General features: G+C 42.9%; 3 protein-coding genes across 8 annotated transcripts; 1 reads left to right on the forward strand and 2 right to left on the reverse strand.

The window, feature by feature from the left end:
* The first annotated feature begins 521 nt into the window (after positions 1-521).
* On the forward strand, positions 522-24,600 carry LOC108603114 (tubby-related protein 4). Of its 6 annotated transcripts, XM_017991620.1 has the most exons (10): positions 522-849; positions 6,135-6,390; positions 18,511-19,665; positions 19,722-19,950; positions 20,008-20,273; positions 20,335-22,263; positions 22,322-22,669; positions 22,719-22,916; positions 22,978-23,090; positions 24,513-24,600. In XM_017991620.1, exons 2-10 carry the CDS (start codon positions 6,295-6,297, stop codon positions 24,517-24,519), a joined length of 4,341 nt encoding a protein of 1,446 aa, XP_017847109.1. In that variant the 5' UTR covers positions 522-849; positions 6,135-6,294; the 3' UTR covers positions 24,520-24,600. The 6 variants fall into 6 exon arrangements, with proteins under 6 accessions (XP_017847109.1, XP_033149998.1, XP_033149999.1 ...); XM_033294107.1 differs by having other exon boundaries at positions 19,722-20,273; positions 20,338-22,263; XM_033294108.1 differs by having other exon boundaries at positions 19,722-20,273; positions 20,338-22,263; positions 22,725-22,916.
* LOC108603115 lies at positions 13,520-15,751 on the reverse strand. Its single transcript, XM_017991625.1, has 4 exons — positions 15,399-15,751; positions 14,346-14,721; positions 14,165-14,283; positions 13,520-14,106 (listed from the first exon to the last, which is right to left on the reverse strand). Exons 1-4 carry the CDS (start codon positions 15,627-15,629, stop codon positions 13,678-13,680), a joined length of 1,155 nt encoding a protein of 384 aa, XP_017847114.1. The 5' UTR covers positions 15,630-15,751; the 3' UTR covers positions 13,520-13,677.
* LOC108603116 (probable enoyl-CoA hydratase) lies at positions 24,237-25,438 on the reverse strand. The gene is made up of 2 exons (XM_017991626.1): positions 24,511-25,438; positions 24,237-24,450 (listed from the first exon to the last, which is right to left on the reverse strand). The coding sequence occupies exons 1-2, from the start codon at positions 25,406-25,408 to the stop codon at positions 24,344-24,346; spliced, it is 1,005 nt and encodes a 334-aa protein (XP_017847115.1). The 5' UTR covers positions 25,409-25,438; the 3' UTR covers positions 24,237-24,343.
* Between the last annotated feature and the right edge of the window lie 42 nt (positions 25,439-25,480).

A 25,480-nucleotide genomic window follows, 5' to 3' on the forward strand; every position in this document is an offset into this window, starting at 1 on the left:
TTAGGGCTGCCTAAACAATTTATTTTAAATATCGTAACGATAGTTTTACGCTCTATATAAATTATTCTTTCGAAAAATATCGATTTCAACGACATTCTCCGTCGTTTTTATACGAATAAAATATAAGTTGCATTATTTACGATACGTGATACGTTTTACAATACACGGCCACCTTAAAAAAAATGTTGTGGCACCACTGGTCTCGAGGTGCGAGTTAACGGCGGATTAATTAATCAAAGGGGCGTAATTAGCTGGAACTGCTGACTGAAAGTAGTGTTTTTATACAAACTTTAGTGTAGTGCTCAATCAATTTATAGAAATTAAATGCATTTAGTTACAAAAACCCGCCGAATGCAAATACAAAAAAATCAATACGTTACAAATAAACAACAGTTAGCAACCGCTGTATGTAGTTTTTACATACATACACACATACACGTATAGGAAAGCGCGTAAATTCCGTCAGTTTGGCAGTTACAGTTACAGTTACATTGATAAGAAATGGCGCATGCGTGCACAAGTCTGGACAGGATTGCTATAGAGCCCCAAAGAGCCCCACAAGACAGCAGTCGTTGCTCGAACTTTGCTGTGCGCGGTGCGTGCTTCTGCTTCTAGCCGGGCCCAACGGTGTATATTATGTGTTTTGCATTTGTGCCGCTGCATACGCGTGCATGTGTGAGTGAGAAAAAGAAACAAGAAGCGCGATTAGAAGAACATTAGCTTTAACAATTGCCCATAAATAGCAATAGCAATAGCGAAACGCAAACGCAGTTTGCAATAACACAGCGAGAGTAATAACCGCAGCAGCCGCAGTGCAGTCACAGTCGACGTCGCAGTCTCAGTCGTCAGGTAAGTTGTGGAATTTTTGTTACAATGCAGCGCTGGACTGTTTTTTTTTTCTCGTTTTGGGGGTGGTGAATTGGCTACCGCAGAGCGACAGACAAAAGTCTATACAGTTATGTTTGTATGTGTGTATGTGTGTGTGTCTGTTTGTGTTGTTGTGGCAACAGCAATGACGACGACGACGACGACGACACTTTGACTGCTGATTACACTTACACCACTTACACTAAAGCCTAAAGCCAAGTGTATTTGAAGTTGTTTTTTGTAAGGCACGTTCTTTAGATTAATCCGCCTGCACAAAAGAGTGACAGTGAAAATCGATTGGCATTGGCATTCTTTACAGCTCGTTTTCGTAATGCGCTAACAGGCAAACAGACAGCAAGTCAAACGGGGTGGAGCACATAATAAACACGGCGACTAAAAAAAAGCCAAGGCACGTTTTTTGATTAAAGCGAGAGGCTAAAAAACAATAAACGCGCTTAGCTCACACTCTAAATGTGCAACCTATGTGTGTGTGGCATGCATATGCGTCTATCTATGTTTGTAAAGCCGGACGGACGGCAATTTCTCACTTTGCATAATTTCAATGTCGCTGCTGACGGCGACGTTAACGTTAACGTTAACGTCAGCGGCAGCGTCTACGCCAACGCATGACCGCCATTTCTTGCTCTTGATATGCCTCATTCCCCTCTTGAACTGCCGCATTCTTAGTCTTCGTTGCTCTTTGGCAAATTATTTTTAAATTTTGTTGCTTAGTTGTTGTTGTTGCTGTTGTTGTTTTTGCGGCCGCTTGCTGCCAAGGTCGTTACATTTGTTTTATTTATTTTGTATGCTGCTTGCGTTTGCTTTTTTCCCACTGCGTTGTTGTTGTTGTTTTTTTTTATTATATAATTTGCGTTGCGCTGCGGAGGACACAACGCAACGACGTTTGGCGTTTTCTGTGGCAAGTTCAAGTGCAAGTGTGTGGGCAGCTGGCGCCCCCAGTCGGCCACCCCCACCACCACTTGTGGTTAGCAAATGTTTTGCCAATATTTTTGCCATTGGCAATAAATGACGCTTTTGTTGTTTTTGTTGAGCGACCGACCGACCGCCTTGTGCATAATAAACAGATAGTGACTAAGCGAAAACGTTGAGTGTGTGTAAATAAAACATAAACTAAAGTAAAGAGTGTTTGCAAAGGATTAGCTAATGTATTTATTTTGATAACAAGTCAAACAATAGATAAACAAAATTTGGCTGTAAAAATATTCAAGTCTATAAGGCTAATTATTGCTCATATTTTATAAAAATAAATTATTGTTAGCCTTACTGTTTACATGAAAGTTGATACTTGCAGCCTCGAGTGCATGCAATCTGTGGCAAGGATTTACTATATAAAAAAAACTTTCTTTGAACACGCACATAGCAAACACACACATACATACAAAGCTATTACCGCTGCAATAGTAAAAACAGAGCTGAGGCTTTACGAGCCTTTCTATGTGTGAGTGTGTTTGTGTTTATTTGCAGCGCCAGTGAGGCGCACCAAATTTCCAAGTTTGCCTGCCTAAGCGAAGGCCAGGGAGAGGTTAAAGTCGAAACAAATTATACGATACCAAAGCACTCCACTCCACTACACACTCTCTTAGTTACGCACTCTCACTCTCCCGCTCTCCAGCCCCCGCATAAAGTCAATAAACAAGCGTCAGTAACAACAACAGCAGCGGCAATAGCTAAACAGAGCGCCGTCAGCTTTTATATTTCCCAGCGAATACATTTAACCGACAACACAGCGCCCCCGCCCCGCTCCCGCTCTCCCCTTAGTACCCAGCACTGCTTTAGCCGCCCCAAAAAACTCATCTCAGTTGGCTTCCCCCCGCCCACGAGCCTGCTGAATTTCCTTTAGGGCTCATGTTCACTTTGTTATTGTCGTTGCTTTTGTTGTCATTGCTTTCGTCATTTATTCTTATGTAGATTTATAATATTTGCATTAGTATGTATGTGTGTGTGTGTATTGCTCGTGTTTTAGTTTTCGCTACTGCAATTAGCTGCATGCAACACAAAACTTGCAACACACACATGCTGCGGCAACTTTTTGAACAACTTGAACCACTTTGAACTTCTTTTGGCAGCAGCAGCAACAATAACAAAAGCTTAGATAATTATGCCAAGTTGTTGTAGCTACCTCGGCTACCATTTCTGCTGCTCGCTGCTCGCTTCTCGCTTTGGCGCGTGTTATGCTTGGCTGCATTTTCATTACGCAGCGCTGAGCTAGTTTAAAGCAGCCCAAGGACATGCCACACGCTTGACATGTTGACGCTGTCTCTCACGCTCTTGCTCTTTCTCTTAGCAACAGCAACAACAACAACAACAATATTAAAAAAAAATCACAAACATATTTTTGCGCAAATTAAAAAAGTCAGTGAGCGCAATGCCTTTGCTACATGCCCCAAAAGGCAAGCAATTAATAATGCACGGGTTATAAAAAAGGCAAATGATTTGCCAAGTGGATTAATTTGGGATTTGTTTTTATGTAAATTGCGCAGGGAGGCTTAAAATTGTTTGCATTTCTTAAAGATTTATTTGCGCGCAATAAATCAATGCGGACAGCCATTTCAGCTAATAGTTTATTAGTTGAGTAAATGATGCACACACATGAAGTAAAGTTTGCGCCACAAGCGGCAAGCTTAAGCGCCTTAGACGCGTGCTGTGCACAATGGTGCGTATGCTTAATCCTATGCTGCCAATTTAATTGTCATAGAGCAGCAAAAACAAAAGCAAAAGCACTGGCGGCGGCAGGGAAGGTGAACGTGGAAAAAAACTAATATGGAGCTTAAGTTGGCTTTAAGCTGGATTAAATGTGTGTGTGTGTGTGTGTGCGTGTGCGAAAGAGAGAGCGCGAGTGTTTTTCCACACAATTAACTTTTAATGGCAAGGCCACAAATCGTTTGCCGACTTTCAAGCGCAGAGCGAAAATACATAGCATACTTTACTGCAAAGTTGGCCAAGAGCGAGTACATTTAGGCCTGGCCTGTTTTCATTCGTTGTTATTGTTTTCCTTTTCGTTTATTTTTGTATTTTTTGGCAAGCACAAGGCTGACTTGCTACTGTTGCTGTTGCTGGTTACTGCTTGTTAAATGCACATTTCATGTTGCAACAGACACGGACACAGACAGAGACACAACACACACCTGCAGCAGTTGCACGTGACAAGTGGCAGCTCACACACGCAGACAAAGAGACTGCTTGACACTTCGACAGTTTTCAGACAGCGCTCATGAATTTCGCAAATTATAAGAGCCTCAAACCGCAAAACGAAAAAGGCAACAAGAGAGCGAGAGAGAGAGAGAGAGCGCAAGGCTGAATGCTACTGCAATTTTAAAGGCAAGCCACAATGTGTGTGTGTGTGCATTTTGTATACACAAGTGGCACAAGGAACACGTACCAGATATAGCTTGTGGCATATACTATATAGACACATATATATAGAAAGCTCTGAGTCTGCAAACCCGTTGATAGAAATTTGTATTGAGCGCAGGTAAGCAGAGATGTGGGAACGCAGTGCTCTACTTGTAATTGAAATTTAATTCAAAGCCAGACAGCAACAACAACAACAACAAAACGAGTGAAAGCTAAGTGCAATAACTAGTTTTTGCTTTTATCAATATTTAAGCAGGCCAAGCTTTCAACAAAAGTAATCAGCTAAAGTCTCAGTCTCGTACGATCTTGTCTCATCTGTCACAATTTGAAATGACATTAGTTTGTTGACTGATGGCATTGCCAATGAGTGAATGAGTGAGTGAGTGTGCGTGGGTAAGTGCACCCCAGGCGTATACGCAATCAAAAATTGTATATCATATGACAAATTCAATCAGACAAAAGAACACGACATAATTGAGTGTATATATATGTGTGTGTATAGCCCAGAGCAGTGCGTTGCCAAAGACAAATATTGATGTTGACTTGCTGCCTAGACACACACACACAGTCAATCACACATACATGCTTAACAAGGCTAAGAGCCAGACAACAGCAGTCAACAGCAATCAGCAGCATCATATCAATTATTTAAGCGCATTTTTGAAACATTGACAAACGCCAGCAAGAGAAGCAGAGCGCGCTGAGCGAGGATGAGCTGAAAGTCATTTAACAATTAACAAATGTGAATTTATTATTGTAAGGGTTGCTATGTTGAAAGCTTTAAATGTATGTGCAGTAAGTCAGCAAATAGTTTTCTTTATATAAAAACTTGTTGTATTCTTGGAATTTATTTCAATGCCAAATATAATATATGCAACTCTAATCTAAATGTAAATTTACTGCTGTGCTTGAATTGAAATTGTCAGTTGCTGTTAACAAATATGCTACTCATGAGAGGTAAAGCTAAAGCAGCCAATTTATTGAATTGAATTACATTGATTTGGAATTGTATGTTTGAATCAAATTAACTGTGACAGCTTATGGACTACACTGTCGATTACATCCCACTGTGCTTTCCGTTTTGCTGATTGTGATTTTTACATGCATTTTTCTTAGCTTAATTCATGAATTTCTCTTTTTGGTCTTTTAAGTAGACTGTAGTTCCGAGAATCATTAAAAAAGCTTTGCTGTCGTTTCATTTGTTTTTTTTTTTTTAATAAAAATTTGTTTCATATTGCATCAAGTCAACTTCTGTATTATGGCAATGTAATCTAATACTTATTAAAAATAATTATTTGAGAGATTTTTCATAGTCTTAATGTTGTTAAATTAATTGCTGCTGTGTTTTCTTCTGCTGCTACATCGACCATCTTCGAGTTAACGCTTTAGCCAAGCTGCTGTGTTATCTATTTAGTTAAGTTAACTTTCAAATTCGCTTTACTATTCTTATGTACACTGCTGTTGTGTCTTGTGTGTTGAGTAGTGTAGCAAAAGCATATAGAACATGAACATGAATATGCATATGCATATATGAGCTTTGGTTTGGCTGCTGCGGGCAAACATTGTGTCCACTTGCCACTAATATCCAATTAGCGTGTCGGTGTCGTTGCCGTTGCCGTTATCGTGGTTGCAAGCGCATGTTGCCACATTATGTTGCTGCTGCGTGCGCTGCAATTTGTCAACCCTTATAGATGGCAAGCATATGCCAACAGACACACGCAGCTTAAGTCGAGTGTGTGGCACACAGCTGATAAGGCATGCCACGTTGCGCTGCCTTGGGGCATTAGCTTTTATTGTAAATTAGTTATTGGCATGTTGTTCCCAACTAAGCGATGATAAAAACTTCCAACTAACAAGCGCAATCTCTCTCCCACTCTCTCTCTCTTTTATAGCTAATAAAATGTGCAGGACATAAATCAGCAAACTACAACAACCACCCCAAGCAGCAGAAGAAGAAGAAGAAGAAGTAGCACAACTACTACTCAGCTTTATTGTACTGTTGGCTAAGGCGGAAGGAAGCGCGTTAAGAGCGCGTTTTAGCCCACAAGTAAAATGCATTTACACTTTGAACGCAACATAAATACAAAATGCGACTGCACAATACTCTCGTTGTCCTGGATGGGAAAGGTGCCAGATGATATACCCGAGGTAAGTGTAGAAAGAGAGACGTTGCCAACGTTAATTCATTACTTTTAATATTAATGCAATAAAGTGCCGACAATGTCGATTAAACTATCGACAGCACTTTAAATTGCCGACAGCGCTCATTAGTTGTAGCTCAAGGCGAGCAGCTCGAGAGCTAATGGCAAATACTAAAAGTTATGTCTGCACTAAGCAAAATCGATATTGATAGCAAATTATAAACACTTAAAGCAGCGGCTAAGGTTAAGTGCTGCTCTAGAGTGGGAGTAGTTAGCTGGAATAAAAACTTGTGAATGCAGAACATTTAGCTGATAATGATATAGTTGGAACACAATTTATTGCCTCCATTTATTGAATGTACAATAAATAATTAATAAATTCACATGCAGCAGCAGTTGTTAACTGCAATTAAAATGAATTACAATCAACTTTATGCTTGCAAAGTGTATATTATAGTCTTGCTTGCTTCTTCTAGTCTCCAGTCTTAAACTGGTAGTTGAGTCAGCGCTGTTATTGTGATACTAAAAATGTTGGGGTATATCAATGACAGACACTGATATATTGACAAGCAGGTTATTGATCCATACACACACACACACACACCTACACATCCGGTTTGTGTACGCATGACTTGACTTTGAGTTTACTACTCATCATCTACTTGGAAAAAATGTTGTGCGTTGGCTCGTTCTTCCGACCGGAAGTGCAGACAATTTGAAACGCAATCTATGCAGCAGCCATAACTATTTTTTAACTGCTGACCAAGAGCATCCGCTTGAGCATCTCTGCAGTGCGTTGTTCAGTGGGGCTTAAAATTGATTTTCTATGCACGCTGCCTGGCCTAACTTTGCCAATTATTATAAAAAGTTTTCAATGCAAGCAGAGCGAGCGCACAAAAGGCACAAAATTCCGAGCACGCTATAATCCTTTTTATATTGCATACGATATAAAAAAAGAAAACCAATCAAACTGCGTTGATCCCGCACGCTGTCTTGCGTGGTTAAATTAAACTTGAGACGCTACCTGCAACTGTATGTGTGTGCTATCTGTGTGTGTGTGTGTTTATCATTCATTCATTCAGTTCAGTTTGTGCCCCCAACGGGCGCATTTGCTGCTTGCGATTTATTTAACAGTTTTCAATTTCATTTTCAACACTTGGACTCGGACCATTGTGTAAGTGTGTGCAAGAGTGTAAAATGTATTAGTGTGCGTGTGTATGCGGTTACGCGCACGTGTCTGTGTCTGTGTTGGCGCGTGTCGATTTTTATATTCGTGTTGCCATTTCCTCTTTTAAAATAATCTCGCTTCAGCTCAAACCCAAACCCAAAGCTGCTTGCGAATTACGGCTACGCATCAATTTATGCTCGATAAGCTTTTGTTATGTCTGATAACAGTTACAGCTTGTAATTAAAATTGTAATTTCAAGTTGTTTACAGAGTATCTTGATGTGCTATATGCCTGACTGTTAAGCAGTTGCTGCTGCTGCTGCTGACGATTTCAATTCCGTAAATGCGCAAATCCTGAGGGAACTGTTACTTTTTTTTTTGCATATAAATCAACTCAACGTTTTGTGGGTTTTCTTTAAATATTCCCTTTGCGCTAACATTACATCAAAGCAGAGCTGCCAAGACATAAATATTATTTAGCGGAAGTGCTATTTTATTGATTTAAATTCATCATAAAAATGAGTGTGCTAAGGCTTTAAAAGAAAGAATTTTAATGAAATTTATAAGATTTTTCCACTCCACTTTAGTCGCTCATAATCTGTTTATCTCACATCTTGTTAACTTTTTAGCCCTTTGACACAAACTTGTGCTTGCCAACTATCATCAAAGTCAGCAGCAATCATTGAATGCTAGTGCTCAAAATCCTATGTTGGCATTTTTCTTTTTTGACAAGGCAGACAATTGACAATGCCTTGTAGTGCAAAAGCTGCCAAAGTCAGGGCAAGCAAGTCAAGTGCCACAGACACACCCCAAGCCAAGCCAAGCCAAGCCAACAAACTCACCCTGGCTAGTCTTTTGGGCTGTCGCGAGACACACACATGGGCACATAAATTGACAGCTACATTACTGACAGGCAGCCAAATCATAAAAAAGTAATTCGATAGCATTGAGAGGCTGCTTGCAACATTTGCATTGCATAATGTTATTATCATTTTTGCATTTATGCAAATGTGTGCGTAGGGGAATTTTACAATTTGAATGCGCTTGTGATTTACACAAATTTTGCGCCCTTTACATTCCAATTCATCAATTTGTGTAATGAGTGCGCCGCTTGCTTTGCATATTTTTATGACGCGCACAAAAGTATGCTAACATTATTGTATGCAAAGTGAACTTTTCATTAGAAGCTAAATGAATTTTGCTCGAGCAGGCAAATTCCAACGTGCGCGGTCTAATTAACTCTTGGCAACTGTTCGTAGCTCTTAAAGCATTAACGCCAGACTTGACTGAAGCATCATTAGCCAAAAGCGCTGGACAGCGCGCTAAGCATCATTAATAAGTTGCTAACGCTGCGACGCTGCGACGCTGCGACGCTCGCTCTTTTACTCTGGTTGTCTTATCTGTTTGGTCTGTTTTAATTACGCACCGTAAAAAATAATTGAGTTCTTAGTAGCTGTGCATTGAATCTGCGTTTGAGCAGTTAAACGGGCTGCTGGGGCTGGTCAGTGACCGACCGACCGATGAAGCAGCCGCAGGGCAATTCCTGCTGCTCTGGCTGTGGCTGTGGCTGCCACTGCTCCTGCTAATTATGTGCACTAGACTGTGCCGTTATTTTCTGGCGGCATTTCATTTCATTTCGCTTGAAGCTATATAAACTGTAGCCGTAGCATAAGCATAGTTGCCTACGTTATTTACAGGCAGTTGAATTGCGTTTTGGTGTGTAGCACTCGTGGGGGTTTCCACTGGCTGTGCAGCGTTATTTATGTTTGTTTCATTGCGCGTGTTTTTATTTAATTTTGCCAGCAACATAAAAATGCCAAGCCGTAGACGCCGTTGCCGCTGCCGCCGCTGCTGCTGCTGTTGTTACCTTTATTTGCTGTTGTTTTCATTGCGTTTATATTATATACATAATGAGCTGCTGCTGGCTGATATAAAATGACAAGCAAATGAGGCAGGCTTATTGCTGTTAAAGACAAAATAAAAACAAAATTAAATTTGGGTACGAGATTTTGACAATGATAATTATTAAGCGAAATTGTAAAATAAAACTTCACTATGATTTATGACTTATAATGATAACAGTGCTGTGTATATTTAGCTAATGCTCTAACTAATTATAAAGTTGCTTATTGCAGTGTATTTGACAGTTGGTCAGCTGAAATTTTAACTAAGTTTACGCTTATGCTTGTTTTAAATCAAAAGTTGCTTTAACAAACAACCCTGAAATTCGTTGCAAGCTCTCACACACACACACACACACGCACATAGGGTAACTCACGCGTACTAAATGTGTTACGTGAGCGTAGCCAGAGCATGTTACGCCTGCCTGGTGAACCACTTCCCACTCTTGCTCGACTCATCAGCCGCTTGCCACGCTTACGGCTTAAGCTGATTTAAACACAACGCAACTTGCGTGTGTATGAGTGTGTGCGGTTTGTTGAACAGGTGCCGTTTACAAGTGGCAATTGAGTAGCTGGCGCAGTTAATTGAAAACTTTTTAATTGCTCTTGGCCTAAAACTTAGTTCATGGCTTAGCAGGCTTTGATTTATGGTCGAATCATGCGCTCAATATTCTGTTGTTGACAGTTTCAATTAAGTGACGACACGCGCTGCAGGGCATAGGACTTCAATCGAGGGGTGTACATAATAAGGGGCAGTTCGACGAGCTCGACGAGTTGCAAATGCAATCGAACGTTAAACGTTTTGCCAGCCATGCAATACAATTGCACCTTTTTTTGTGCTGTTTGTGGCAGTTTTTCTCTAGAACACACACACACACACAGCTACACACATACAGCTGCAGACAAACAAATCTCTTGGTTGACGCTGTGGCTTACAGTTTGCGTCATTGATTGGTTTACCTCAGCTTTTGTTTGTTAGCATTGGCTTTAGTTCTGTTTTCTACTTTGTTCTTGTTGTTGCGGCTGTCGTCGTGTGTGTGTGCCTGCCACACGTTAGACATTTCAATTGTTGCGCGCGCCCGCCCAATCAATCAATTGTGCAACGAAGCGAAGAGAGAGCTTAACTATTGCATAAATCCTGCTCAATTGCTAAATGAGTTTTTCTCACTATCGAATTTAAATTAAATGCGATTTTTTCTGCATGAATTTTGTTAGTTTTTATAGCATACGCTCCTTAGTTAAGCTGCTTAGTTGTTATAGTTTTATGCATTGTCTGGCTGCCTTTTGAATTTATGCATATTACGCATACAACATGTGCGCCCAAAAGTTTTGCTTCTTTATGCTATTTTTTGCGTTACTTTGACAGCACAAAGAGATTTGTTGTACAATGGGCAGCTATATATAACATATATATATGCATATGTCAAATGACATAACTCTCACTCTCTCTCTCCGGCTCTCATGCAACATTTGTCAACGCTGCAAGATGATATATGCCTCATGCCACTCACACTCACACTGTCTGCTTGTAACAAAAGCCTGAGCTGCACTTGTGCATGCTAAAATGCGTTATTAAGTGCATAAATATGCATTGCGACCACGCCCCCAGCTTACCCCTTGCCCTCAGCTCCTTTGACTGATGCTAACAATAGCGCTCAGGTGAACAGACAAGAGCTTTTGAAATTTAATAAAATTCAAATGCAAGGCAGACATGTGCAACACACGCACACACACACACGCACGCATACACATACAGTGTAAAAAGGGTTCTCTGCCACGCTAATGAGTTTGGGGGCACGTCGTCTCGTCTCGTTTCGCACAAGAGGCGACAATGAGCATCATGTATGAATTATGCAGCGAAAAGCGAGTGCACATTGCATTGAATACCAAAAGTTTGTGGTAATGTGCGCTAAAATACATTTTAATTATTTTAAATTGCAAATGTGCAAATAAAACAAGCGGCGCCGCCACCGCCAAAGCCCCAAACGCGGCCCAGCAACAGCAGCAAAAGAGAAAAGCAAGAAAAAATCAATAGCGAAGCAAAAAAAAGGATCAAATGCTGAGCTGAGCACACGTGCTAGCTGCCAGGCATTCAGTTACATGTGTGTATAAGTATAAATATATATATAAATGTATAAGGTAAGTCAGCAAAGCCATTAAAGTTTAGCAGGCGAACGAGCAGGGGAAAGAGAAAGCGAGAGAGAGAGAGTAGTCAGCCCACTTACATGTTGTGTTTTATACAAAAATTATTTAATTTGTTAAGCAAAAAGTTGCCAAGCATATTATCATATATTGAATAATCCAATGCTCAACCCTTAGTACTTAGCACTTGGCCTCTCTGAGTAGAACTCAAGCTCGAGCTGTCAGCTGTCGTTTTGTCGTTAGCTGCACCCAGTGCCAACCCCAGCCACAGCCCCTGCCCCACACCCAAGCCAAGCCTTTTTTTTTCACACTCGTCGCACGCTTGTGTTTGTGGGGCACAAGTGGCAAAATGTTGTTACGTGAGCATTAAACCATATTTTAAGTTATTAAGTTATTGACAAAAGCACACGTCAGCCCTTTGCTGTTCATATGATGTGGAAAGGGTGTGGGGGCTGTTAGCCTGGCCATGTGGCTTGTTATTGAGGCCTCCATGACTGGCAGCCGTTGCCAACTGAATGACACTTGTGTGTGTGTGTGTGTGTCTGCTGCTTATCCTTCTGCTTGTTTACAATGCCAATGCCACGCCCTAAACACACACACACACACATACAACAATATATATATATATATATAATACATGTGCTCGTATAATGCCTGAATTATATGTCTGCGCATAAAAGTTGTAACTGTAAGCGGCACGCATAAAAAGAAATTTTCAATTTCGTACAAGCTGCTGCCTGCCAGCGGCATCTCTCACTCATCCTGCCAGCTGCTGATCCTGGCAGTTGATATGTTATTTCCTTTGGGAGCTGTGGCTCTGGCTCTGGCTCTGGCTCTGGCTCTGACTCTGGCTGTGTGAATTTTTAGCAAATTTTCTCTTGTAAATTAAACATACTCGTAAATACTCGTACTTGCTGCCGCTGCTGCACCCAAAGCACAAAGGCACACACAGTCACCAATCTCACATGTCCAATGTCCATGTCCGTGTCCCTGTTCCATGTCCATGTCGTGTGCTTTAAACTGTCTTATGGTTTTGACATTTTTATGCTGCAATTCCAACTGACACGTCGCTGTGTGTGTGTGTGTGTGTGTGGAGACTTCACTGTCATATTAAATATTAACTAGCATATATATATTTCAAATGCTTGGCGCTTGCAATAATAAACAATTTTATAAATTTAGACAGCGTACACATGGCGTATGCTTTATATTTTCATTTTGGCTGTGGCCACTTTCAACTTTGCAGTCTTGAACATTTTCCATGGCTTGAAGTTAATTTTATGTCCACCGGCTAAATCACTTTTTATTTTCCGTCTCATGCAATTTGGCAACAGTGCACACAAAGCTTTCTCAAACTTCTCTCTGTGTGTGTGTGTGTGTAACAGACATGAATAGCCAATGGTCGAGCGTAGTCGGGTTTTCCTTCTTTTTTCTTTTTGGGGTGCGTCTTTATGTGTGCGCAAATAAAAGAGAAACTCATTCGAGTTGAACACGCAGCCAAAGCCAAAGAAAGGAAAAGCTCACAGCTGTACTTAAGTTGCAACAACATAACTGGCGAAAACGCTAGCTACTAGTAGTCAATTTGGTAGTTATTGCTAAAATTTAATTGCTAACTAAACTTTGATAACACATTGAGTAACTTTAATGTCTTAAGTTGAATTTACGCTTCTTTTATAGCATTATTTTTCTCAGTGTACTGCATGTTTACTTTACGAAAAACATGTGCGTCAGCAGCAGCAAAAGTTTTTTCTTTTCTTTTTTTGTTGTATTTTGCTTTTGTTTTTTTTTTGCTCGCAAATCAAGCAACGACTTGGATAATTTGCCAGGATGCCCGCAAGGGCCGCGTCAAGCCAAACCAATGCCATGACCTACTTAAGTCACAACTTTTTCAATTTGTTTGCTATGCGTGGGCGTGGGCGTGAGCGTGTTAGACTGAAAACTGCAATGCAGCCATTTATTTCATTTAATTTAATAATACAATACGCAGAATGTTCAAACTAACGCATAAAGCTTTCATAACTGATATACACTATACACTTTGCTATATAACCAACACCTGAAGCTCAAACTGTGCAGCTGTTGCCTTAGACCACGGCAAACAGCATGAGACCCAACATGGCATAAAGATGTTGATCCGTTGCCGCCACTGCAGCATTGGGCCTAGCCGCCGGCTTCATATCGTCGGGGTTTATGCCATCAGCACTGCCATCGTCATCGTCATCATCCGCGGCTGTTGCTCCACTGCTTGCTGTAGTCCTTTTGCCACTGAGCAGCAGCAGCTGTAAGCGTTGCATTGGCGTCAGCTCGGGCGTCTGCGCGGGCGTCTTAACTTCTGGACCCATAAACGCCTTGTAGCCCGCCGGCTGTTGGCGCGTACGATAGCCATAGACAAACATTACCACAAACAGCGTCTTGGTGTTATAAGCCGTGATGGTGGCCTTAAGGGTTTGGGGCGTATAATGCGAGTACTCGACCACAGGCGCCTCGTCGTTTATGCCATGGCTTTCATACCACTGTAAAATGGCAAATTATTAACAATTATTCATATTGGATTAGCAAACTGCAGCTTACACCAACGAAAATGAATTTAACGTAGGTAATGTACACGCTGTCCACAAAGTAAAAGACAAGCGTTTGGTTCTGCTCTGTGCCAATGTCGGTTTGATAAGTTTCATAAATCATTTCGTCGCCTGCCCAAAATTGAAAATCAATTAAATGCAATTGTAAGTGAGTAAATAAAAAATGAACGCACCAGCTTGACGTTCGCCTTTGTCGATTATCTTATCCTTTAGACTATCAAAGTCGGTTTTGTTGTTGGGTATGGGTGCATCGGTGCCTTGCTCCGACACCAGCAACAGCTCCGTGCCGTTTTCGACTCTATCGAATACATCATAGTCAATGTCATCCATCTCTGCATCCGCATTGGACCTGAGTCTACCCTCAATGTACGGATCAGTATTAAGCAGCTGTGCAGGATTCGCAATCAACCTGCTGTCATTGAAGCCATAGATGCTAATGGTAACCTTAAAGGCGCTTGGAACAGGCTCGCTTGCATTTTCGATCACTAGGCTAATGCGGCCGACAATAAGATGATCGGTATAGCTGAATTTGACTTCAGCTGAAATGTTCTGAAATTGAAATAAATAAATAATTAACTTGAGCATAAGCAGATAAATTCCATAATGTATTCAATCGTGCGTATATATAGCATATAGCATATCGCTTATGCTTGACTGACTTTGCTCGGCCCATATTCATTCATAAGCATCAATGCCTTCGAGTGAATTGCTTGCCAAAAATATACAAATTTTCTTTAGAAATCTCAAGTCATTAGCTGGCACTTTGAAATAATATTTACAAATTTTATAATCGACATTGGAAGTCAGTTCGTCCCCCTTCATGTTGCGCTTTGAATATTTGCCAAAATATTGTGCAAAATATTTGCAGCCAATTGCACGTGTAGAATATAATTTATTTTTCATTAACTATAGCATTGTTGCAATTTGAGCAACAGTTGCTGTTTTTACGGCCACTATAAAAACAAAAACAGCAGCAAACATTTCTTTTCTTGATTTTCAATTAGCCCTAAGCATTTGACTTGCAAATAATTTGTTGGCTAATTTTTGCCGACGCGCCAGCTAAAGTCAGCGCGCACTAAAAATATATAAATAAATATGCCTATATATACATATACATATATATGCACAAATGTATATTTGTTGTTAGACGGTGGACACTTTTTCATTTTTAGCAACAACCAGAACGAAATGTTTGCGGCTATTTCGAGCAGGCAGTTTGCACTTACTTCTTCCGATACGATTTCAATAAAGGTGATTGGCTCCACTAGATTGTAGCTGAAGCTAATGCTGGCCGACTCATTGAGAGTGGCAGGACGCGAATGTTGCACATCCCGCATGAGCAGCTGATCATTATCAGCGCGATTGCCCACAGCAAAGTAACGCTCATAATTCAGTTCAGCACTGCTGCTGCCCAACACAGCAAACATTAGCAGCCCAAACATATATAAGGCACACATATTTTTAAAAAAGTCGTTGCGGTTGCTTATTGCAGCACTTGACACATGTTCTGTTCTTTACGAAGGCGCGCGTACTTTTGGGAACGCGTCGCAGCAAGCAAACGTTAGCAACTGAGGCGAGTGCTCTGACAGCTTGGGCGCTAGTAAAGTGCCGAGTGATCTCTAGACGTATTTCAGCTCAGAGCGCTAGGCGAATCGCTAGAGAGAGAGCGACAGCGCGTGCTCTCAGTTCACTGCATAGGGCGTAATATCTAAATAAAAATATTGTAGTAAACTCTTTATGCTCAACTGCTGTTTGTACTTGACCCCAAATGCTGCCCACCCCATCAGCTTGTTGAGCAACTGACAAGCGGCCACCTCCAGCTTCAGCTGCACTGATTTATTAGCAACTGAACTCGACCAGAAATAGGCGCCAGCGTTTAAATTTGTCACTCGAGTGTGCAAAAATAGGTAAATGCCTATAAACAAAATAGACGTGCAGTTTATTTATGGACGCTTGACTATTAAAGCAACAACACATAAATTTCTGTGGAAAACGTTTCGCAGACTTTATAGCAAATTAAAATGCGATTTGTGCATTGCGTATACGTCATGTTTGCATTTATCTGGGCTATTGATTTATAAAAATAACATGCGCCTTATGCTTTGCATAACAATTTACTATAATTCCATGCTATGTACTCATGAATTTATTGCAGGCCAAGTTAGCACGGGATTTTATGGTTGCACGCAATTACAAGCTCGTGTTGCATGTTGTGTCCTAAAAACCACAAATTGTGCAACAAACTGCGTACGCAATTTATGCCTGCAACATGCCGCAATAGCACCCAAAAAATTCCAAAACAGAAACAAGCACTGGCACTGCAACAAAAAGAGAGACAAGAACATTCAAACTGCAGCAGTGCTGGCTGCATATCTAAAATCTAATTGCTGAGCTTGGGCTGGGCGTTAAGTTGAGCATTGCTGCTGCTGCTGCAATAATCGAGGCAATTTCCGCATGCTGCAGCCAAGTGACAGTTGAGCGAAGCTTTAACGTGGCAACTGTTAACAAGTTGCAAGTGGCAACTTGGCTATGCGACAAGCTGTCAGCAACAGACTCTGGGCTGACAGTTGACGGCAAGTTTGCTTATGAAATGAGAAATTAAAGCATTTAAGATAATTGCATCAAGTAGTCAATAAAGCACGTCGCAACGCGCAGCATGTTGCACTTGGCTGGAATTAAGGCTAATGCAAGCAGAATTTAATTTTAAAGACAAACAAACTTTTAATTGCATTTAGTTTGGCACAAAGATTCTCATCGAATAACAATTCCGTGCATTTCTCCACATCAATTTGTGTTTTATTTAACGCATCAATTGTGCATTTTATTGTTTAAAAGCAAATTTATAGCATTTGTTGCTTGCATTTTATTCATGCGTATTAAAATGTGCTTGACTATACGGTCTAATGACCCTGAATATATGCATACTATATGTCCGATTCGAGTGTTGATCAAGCTCAAGTGGAATATTATAAACGCATGTTGATGGCTATTCAAGTGGCCCAATGAAAGGTTAACAACACTTTACAAAAGAAATGCGCTTTTCGTTATTGCCATATTAAATATGCAGACAGCATTTGAGCCCCATCCGCCAGCCCACCATCCAAATTGGCCAATTTGTGCGTTTTGGAATTTGTGAAATTTTTGTGCAATTGCCAATTAACGTTGATCCGCTGCACATGTAATGCGGGCGTGTGTGTGTGTGTGTGTGTGTGTGCATACTATATTGCGTAATTGCATTTGGCCAGGCTATGTATATGGCTAGTAAAGCAATTAGGGCGTGTAGGCGTGGCTTTACTGAAATCAATAAAAACGTTTGACCAAGCGGAAATTATAAATATTTCTGTTGCCTTGCTGCTGCTGCTGTTGTGTAGCGACGGCGCGGCAACAATTTTCATGCATGCCACGCAAATTGGATTTAACGTTAAAAATAATACATAGTACCATATTGCGCATTTTGGCTTAGCGCAGCTTAGCCCCAGCCATTTTAAAAGCTTTACGCGCTAAAATGTAGGCTACACTTTGCTCTTTGTACATGGGTGTATGTGTGTGTGTGAAGCTTATGTTTTATGGCAAGCTGAGTGCTTGTTAATTACACTCAACAAAAATAGCAGCTTTTGTTTATAACTAACATTGACTTTAGACAGTTTTAATAAACTGCAAACGAAAAAGCTACTGCTGAAAGTTGAAAGCAAATAATAAATATTTATTAAAAAGCAAACTCTTTTGCCATTTAGACATTCAAAATTAAAATAAATGGCTTTCAACGCTAAGCAATTATTTAAAACTGCAGGGCTGCAACAACAGAGTGCTTACTATTGGCCCACCCCCACATGTGTCGATAACAATAACTAATCGATCTTCGCTTCAATAAAAGTTCGTAAAGTGCGCACAAGAAATAACTTAACTTACTCTTGTTATATTTACTGCCACACTACTATTATTGATCTCAAGCCAGTTAAACATTTTTATCTTAAAACTATCTTGAGTGCATTTTACGTTTGAATGAAATTATGCTTCATTTAAAGTCACTTTATGCGGCAAGCTGTTTGCTTATGCAGCTGCCGCTGCTGTTGAGTCGAAGCTGTTTGCTCTAGATGCCAAGCACATGCCCAATTGAGTGTCTATGGGCGAGAATTGTGCGCACAGCTTGGCCAAGTAATCCATTTTACGAGCTTTACTCTCAAGCTGCTGCTGACTGGCAATTGTCGCCTGCTTAGGCGCACGTCCAATTCCAAGTCCAAGTTGTTTGCCAGCTGCGTTTGTGGCAAGCATATTGATTTGCTTTTATCTTGTCGTATATACTATATGGTAAGGCTATTTGCATTTGTGTACTTGCAGGATGAGGGCTGGAAGCTGAATCGCACGAATTACTATCAGGAGGGCTGGCTGGCCACGGGCAATATACGCGGCATTGTGGGCGTGACCTTTACCACCTCGCACTGCCGCAAGAACATGGACTACCCGCTGCGCACCAACTACAATCTGCGTGGCCATCGCTCCGATGTTATACTGGTCAAGTGGAATGAGCCCTATCAGAAGCTGGCCAGCTGCGACAGCTCGGGTATTATCTTTGTGTGGATTAAATATGAAGGGCGCTGGTCCATAGAGCTGATCAATGATCGCAATACGCCAGTGACGCACTTTTCCTGGTCGCATGATGGGCGCATGGCGTTGATATGCTACCAGGATGGCTTTGTGCTCGTCGGCTCTGTGGCTGGACAGCGCTATTGGTCGTCCATGCTGAACCTGGAGTCGACGATAACCTGCGGCATTTGGACACCCGATGACCAGCAGGTTTACTTTGGCACCACGCAGGGTCAGGTGATTGTTATGGATGTGCATGGTGCGATGGTGTCGCAGGTGCAGCTGTCCAACGATGTGCCCATCACCTCCATGGCCTGGTCCTGCGAGAAATTCAAAATGGAGGAGGGCGAGGAAGCCGAGCCCGGCGTCACCAATGCCGCCAAGCGTTCCTTTGTGCTGGCGGTCAGCTTCCAAAACGGTTATATCTACCTGCTAAAGTCGTTTGACGACGTCTCACCCGCACATATCAATACCTGCCTTAATGGCGCACTCGGCATGGTCATGGAATGGAGCAACTCGCGCGAGCTGCTCGCCGTTGCCGGCACGCTGCGCAGCTCCAGCTCCGGGGCCACCAACGATGAATTGCCCACTGCGCCCAGCGCCGCCAACTGCTACAATAATATGGTCAAGTTCTATACCGAGTCGGGAACTTGCCTCTACCAGGCGCACATACCCTGCAGCAGTCACACAGTCTCGGCCATCACTTGGGGACACAACGACAAGCGTCTGTTTATTGCCACGGGCACGCAGGTGCACATTGCTTGGGTCTCGCGCCGCGTGGCCTCGCTGCAGCTGCTCTGCCGCCTGCAGATACAAGCGAGCGTCGGCTCCGAGACGCTCTTGCCGCTGTTGCCATTGCCTTCTAGGATTAAGTCGCTCATCGGCAATCTCTTTGCTCAAACCATTAGAGTAAGTCTTCAATTCAAACAAAGCTCCTGCTCATACTAAAGTTTTATCTTCTGCAGTGCTGTGTACCTGATCTCAAGTCGCTGCGTGACTTTGTGTCGCGTCCGCCGCTCTGCTCGACGCGTTTGCATTGCACAATGATACGCCATGATGATGACTCCAATTTGAGCTCGGGCACCTGCTATACGTTATATCTGGAATATCTGGGCGGCTTGGTGCCGCTGCTCAAGGGCAAACGCACCTCGAAAATAAGACCAGAGTTTGTCATCTTTGATCCACAAGTGAATGGCGAGTGCTCCATTGAATCCTTATCGCTCTTGTGCTTACTTTTTTTTGCTTTTACAGAGAACTCGCTGTACTTTCAGTACACCACCGAGGCCAAGAGCAGCTCGGGCTCCAGTCAGTCCACAACGACGGGCAACAGCGGACGCACCGACTCCTCGGACAGCGACTTTGATGAGCGTTATCGCTATGGCTCACCACGCACGCCGCGCAAGCGTCGAGTGCGCCCCAAGCGACGCAATCAGACGGGCGCTGGAGCTGCAGCTGGTGGCGCTGCCAATGATGCCGACAGCCTGGATGAGCTCGCCTATGTGGACACGCTGCCCGAGGTAAGTGATGCTTGAACTTAGCTTCAGCTTTTGCTTAATCTCTTAACTCTGCTCTACTAAGCAGGAAGTCAAGCTGGTGGAGGTGACCTCGAACATTTGGGGCACGAAATTCAAAATCCATGGACTTGCCAAAACCGTCCCAGGCAATTTAGGCCAAGTAACCTATAAGACGTCCCTACTGCATTTGCAGCCGCGTCAAATGACGCTGGTCATAACGGAGCTGCGCGATGACTTTCCGCCCGGACCAGATCCCAGCTTTAATCCCAATCTGTTCTCCGAGGACGAAGAGGAACATCATCATCATCAACAGCAGCAGCAGCAACAACAGCAGCAGCAGCAGCTGCAGCAGGATGCAGTGCCGCAAGTGAGCATCACCGAAGCTGCTAAGCCGCCCATGATGCCAACGCGCCGTCTAACCGAAGCAAATGCGCCACCCATAGCACCCATGTCGCCACGCCCAAATCGCATATTGGCGCGTCATAAAAACTCACACGGGCTAACGGTAAATGGTGGCGGCGGCTCGGGCAGCGGCAACAACAGCTTGGGCTTGAGTCCGCTCGCCCGCGCTGAAAGCTACGATGATGACTCCTCCGAATCGCAGGAGACAACGGCGGGCAGCAGTTGCACCACCGTGCTGCTGCATCAGGCGCCTGCCACCAGCAGTGGCGCCACGCCCGGTCCCAGCTGCAGCAAGAATATCACGCGTCCCAAGACAATTAGCAGCTTTAAGAACAACTACAGTCGCTCCAGTTCCAACTCCAGCTGCCAGTCGCGTCATGCCATCTCGCCGCTCTACTGCGATGGCTCCGTGCCCACGCTGCAGTCGCCCAAGAACGCTGTCGCTCCCTCAGACATCATCTTCGAACGTCCCGCTGTCCCCGGACCAGCCCAGACCACGCTCATGTCGTACTCAAGCAATGCGGATTATGCACAGAATGTGGTGCAGGTGAAGAATGCGCTCATGTCGGAGCCTGTGCGCTCCGCCAACAGTCATGTGAATCCTGTGCCGCTGAATCTCAATTTAAATCTGGAGCGCATGGATGCCAGAGCGGTCAAATGCATGCCATCCAGCTCCAAGCGACGTGAAATGCTTTACATAGACGAGGAGACGCAGTCACCCGCCGCCTGCTCCAGTGCCACAGCCATGAAGCGCACGCCCACTGTGGTGTCCATTGCACCCGCCTTGCCGGACTCCATTACGCGCAGCTGCAGCGTAGGCTACCTGGACTCGGTAGCCATAACACCTTCGGATGAAGCTCTGTCTGCCTTGCGCAAGGATGCGCCCAACAAGCGACTTATACTCGTGGACAAGCGACGTCAGCGTCAGCGCAAGCGTCAGCAGCAGCAGCAACAATCTGCGAACGCTGGACGCCATAAACTGCAGCAGACTGGCAAATCCAAAAGCTTGGACTCCTGCGATCTGCTTTCGCTGCAAACTAAGCTGAGCAGCAAGGAAACTGAGCAGGTGGTGAAAAAGTTGCAGGAAATCTCCGACAGCAGCGCCTGCAGCAGCGCTGCCAATACGCTCTGCTTCAAGTGTCGCAACAATATGAATCCCAGCAATGCCTGCAAGCGCTGTCAGCCCAATCTGGATGAGATTACAGCGGCGGTCAGCGTAGAGCCGCCTAAAGAGGCGCTGCCAGCAGCTGCAGCGCCCAAACCTGCGCCCAAGAAACGCTTTGATGTCATCACTAGCTTTACAGACAGTCCGCTCTTTACGCGCAAGCATCGCTTTGGCTATGGCAAGAAGGAAAGCAGCACGGAGCAGTCGACGCCGCTGCTGGCGCGCAAGCAGGAGCATGGCTTTAGTTTCGTCAAGCAACTGTCCGAAGTGCGCTGGCGTCGCAAGGAGCCAGCTCAGGCACAGACTCAGGCGCAAAATCAAGCTAACCAGCTGGAGCGACAGCAATCCGAGGGCGGCAATCTCAGCTGCGGCACGGTGGAGGCCACGCCCGTAGAAGCCAAGACATCCGTCTCACTGCACACGCAGGTAAAACTTAACAGTTAACAAAAGTTAAGCTTGGTATTAACATTATTTTTTATCTTAGGCCTTGACTACCTTGGAGAACATTATCAGTCGCCTGCGTGATCTGGACGAAGGGCGCTTGACACCGCCTTCAACGCCGCAGCGCTTGCCGCGCAGCTCTCCCGCCTCGCCAGCGGCCAGCAAAAAGAACAAACGCCAGCAAAGCAATTCACCCATACGCCATATACTCAATTCCCCATTGCTGAATCGTCGGCAGCGCAAGAAACCGAGCATTATAGAAAGCTCCGATGATGAGGGCAACCAAACTCATGGCTCGGCTGAGGAGCTTGGCAATTCGGGCAGTGGCAGCGGCAATGGCAAACAGTATCGTGATCTGGAGACATTCCAAAAGGCGCAGCTGCGTCAAAAAGTATGTGTTAATATTAAAATAATAAGCTTGGATTTATTTACTTTATTAGTTGCAGCTTAAACGCGGTAAGATTGAACCCAATGGTAGTGCCAGCTGCGCTAATCCTGCGCCTGTGCGACGTGAGTTTGTCATGCACAACAAGGCGCCCATGTGGAATGAGATGAGTCAAGTCTATCAGCTGGACTTTGGCGGGCGCGTCACACAGGAGTCGGCCAAGAATTTCCAAATCGAGTTTCGTGGCAAGCAGGTGAGAGCAGATTGTTGTTATGCAGCTAAAGCAACTAAAACTCATGCATATTCTATTGCAGGTCATGCAATTTGGGCGCATCGATGGCAATGCCTACACCTTGGACTTTCAGTATCCCTTCTCGGCGCTGCAGGCATTTGCAGTGGCCTTGGCCAACGTTACACAGCGTCTAAAGTAAATCTATTTAACATATTGTACTATATATATATTATATAGATGTTGCTCTTCACACGCCAGCCTAATAGCAGCAGCAGCTAACGCTTAATACGCATGAATATTTTTTGATACACATAAGGCGCCTTTGCTTCTTCATTTGTAAATACTAATGTATGTCTGTATGTATTGTGGTCTTAGGTTTCTGTATAATGAAATGATATACTCGTATATATGAACAAATACCACCATTTGATTGAAGGTAATGCCAAAATTTGCAATTATGCAATTTTGATATGGAAGTGTGCAATCTCAAAAGTCCGATCCATTTTTTGTGCAATATTTGTATGACAAACTTTTTTCGGATTAAGTAAAACCGCATTGTATGTAACTGTAAATGTTTAAGAAAACGTATTTTAATGACAACACGATTTTTTCAGTCGAACTTTTTAAAAATCTAGTTTGTACTTAGCTTTTGTTTTCTACATAAACTTAATTTCGTTATGACTTTTTAGCTTAAGAGCAAATTAATTGTATTATCAAAAGAATTCGCTTAAAAGAAAACAAAACAAAAAGCTAAACGCTTGGCTTAATATATATATAAACAATTGTCTGTGTGAAACGAGTACTTAATGCTAGCATAATTAATTTTTTATATGTAAAATCAACAAATTGTGAATGCTAGTTAATATTCAAAACACAAAACACATCCTTCAAGCCCACAGTCTACAAAATATAAGACATTTTGTGCTTTTCCTCTTAAAACTCTTTTTGTAGCTAGGCTTAATTTCAATGAAAATTCGTTATTGTAATTGTTGTGAATATTGAAATAAACTCAAATTGAATTGTAAACGACCCAAGGCGTGCTTACCAATTCAATAAAATAAATATTGTATGTGAATAAATGGGGAATATTGGAAAAGTACCTGCACGCTTGTGTAGGTGCATCGAAAACAAGTTCGTTGTCCAAGTCACTTTTGTTTATTTATGGAATCTAAAAAGTATGCAACAGATTTTTATATGCTTAGAGTGCAATAAAAGTGGCCAAAATCATCAAAATTGTCCTTTCACCTAAACTTCAAGGGCAATCAAGATGTCCTTTGGTCATTTAATGCCCGGAAGGTCAAAAAAGCATGTCCCGACTATTAAAACTTAATAAATGGCTTTTACTTTACACATTATAGGCCTTAAATACTAAACTTTAAACAAACATTTTCCCTAAATATACATATTGGATTGTTAATTGCACTTCATCCGGAAACTATATAAAAGATTCATGTCTTTTTGTTCAGCTGCTCAATATCAATTTCAGCTTTCTCCCAATCTGGAATGGACTTTTCCTTGACGTGCCATGAGTCAGTTTTGGCTCCTTTCATTTCAGCTATAAAAAGAAGATAACAATTATTAAGTTAATTAAAATTTTTATCAACTATTTGCTTACAGGTTTTAAAACGTTTGACGCCCTCTTGCATATCTGATATCATAGGCGCGGTCACGTTCATTATCTCGTTGTTAACAGCCGCATAGAAACCGGGCCTGTTATAGGCGTTAGCGTTATCTAACACAGCATTGCGGTCATGCTGCAGTGAAGCCATGGGAAATTTTGCTATGCTAAATGCCAAATTGACAGCCTGACCCAAAGCTGTGCCTGTGGCTACAACTCGATTTACGAGACCAATGCGTAAAGCCTCCTGGGCATACACGCGTCGCCCGGTCTCTATTATGTCCACAGCGTTGGAATAACCAACCGCTCCAGCCAGACGCACGCTACCAGCATCACTAAGCGGCACTCCAAATCTTCGATTAAAAAATCCTACTACAGCAGTGTCTTCCATCACACGCAGATCACAGAGCAGTGCCAGTTCCAAACCACTAGCCACACAAAATCCGCTAATGCCACATATTATGGGCTTACGTAAGTGTCTTCTTGTCGGACCAACGGAACCCTCGCGACGTAACAGAAAATTCAAGCTGCCGCGTTGCGCTTCCGCCTCCAGTTCTTTCAGATCATAACCAGCTGAAAATGAGCCGCCAACACCATACAGCACGCCAACCGGTGAAGTGTCATCCTCCTCGAACTGACTAATGGCTTCGCTTAACTTTTCAGCGGTAGCGCCATCAATTGAATTTCGCTGCTGTTCTCTGTTGATGCCAATCAGTGTTATGTGAGAGTCTTTCTCCACCAATATTAAGGGACGGGCTGCTTCGCTCTTATCATTGCTCTCAGCATTTTTCCTCGCACTTTGTGATATTCCTTGTGTCTTAAAATAGCTTGTAAGCAGTGTGCGGTGTAATAATTTGTTACAGCTAAAACTTGTTGATGTAAACAATCTGTTCATTTTAATGTTTTCTTTTTTAGTGATGAGCACGTGAGGCAGTTGCCAGGCACGACGCCCCGATATGTTATTTTC

Source organism: Drosophila busckii, chromosome 3R (assembly GCF_011750605.1).
Source record: "Drosophila busckii strain San Diego stock center, stock number 13000-0081.31 chromosome 3R, ASM1175060v1, whole genome shotgun sequence".
NCBI classification, from domain to species: domain Eukaryota; kingdom Metazoa; phylum Arthropoda; class Insecta; order Diptera; family Drosophilidae; genus Drosophila; species Drosophila busckii.

Bases quoted from the DNA above. Each gene is read 5' to 3' on its own strand.
- LOC108603114 (XM_033294107.1), top strand. From the start codon at position 6,295: ATGCATTTACACTTTGAACGCAACATAAATACAAAATGCGACTGCACA. The intron at 6,391-18,510 runs GTAAGTGTAGAA...GTGTACTTGCAG, and splicing joins TGCCAGATGATATACCCGAG to GATGAGGGCTGGAAGCTGAA. The intron at 19,666-19,721 runs GTAAGTCTTCAA...TATCTTCTGCAG, and splicing joins TCTTTGCTCAAACCATTAGA to TGCTGTGTACCTGATCTCAA.
- LOC108603115 (XM_017991625.1), bottom strand. From the start codon at position 15,629: ATGTGTGCCTTATATATGTTTGGGCTGCTAATGTTTGCTGTGTTGGGC. The intron at 14,722-15,398 runs GTAAGTGCAAAC...TTTCAATTTCAG, and splicing joins TTGAAATCGTATCGGAAGAA to AACATTTCAGCTGAAGTCAA. The intron at 14,284-14,345 runs GTGCGTTCATTT...AATTTTGGGCAG, and splicing joins CAAAGGCGAACGTCAAGCTG to GCGACGAAATGATTTATGAA.
- LOC108603116 (XM_017991626.1), bottom strand. From the start codon at position 25,408: ATGAACAGATTGTTTACATCAACAAGTTTTAGCTGTAACAAATTATTA. The intron at 24,451-24,510 runs GTAAGCAAATAG...TTCTTTTTATAG, and splicing joins CGTCAAACGTTTTAAAACCT to CTGAAATGAAAGGAGCCAAA.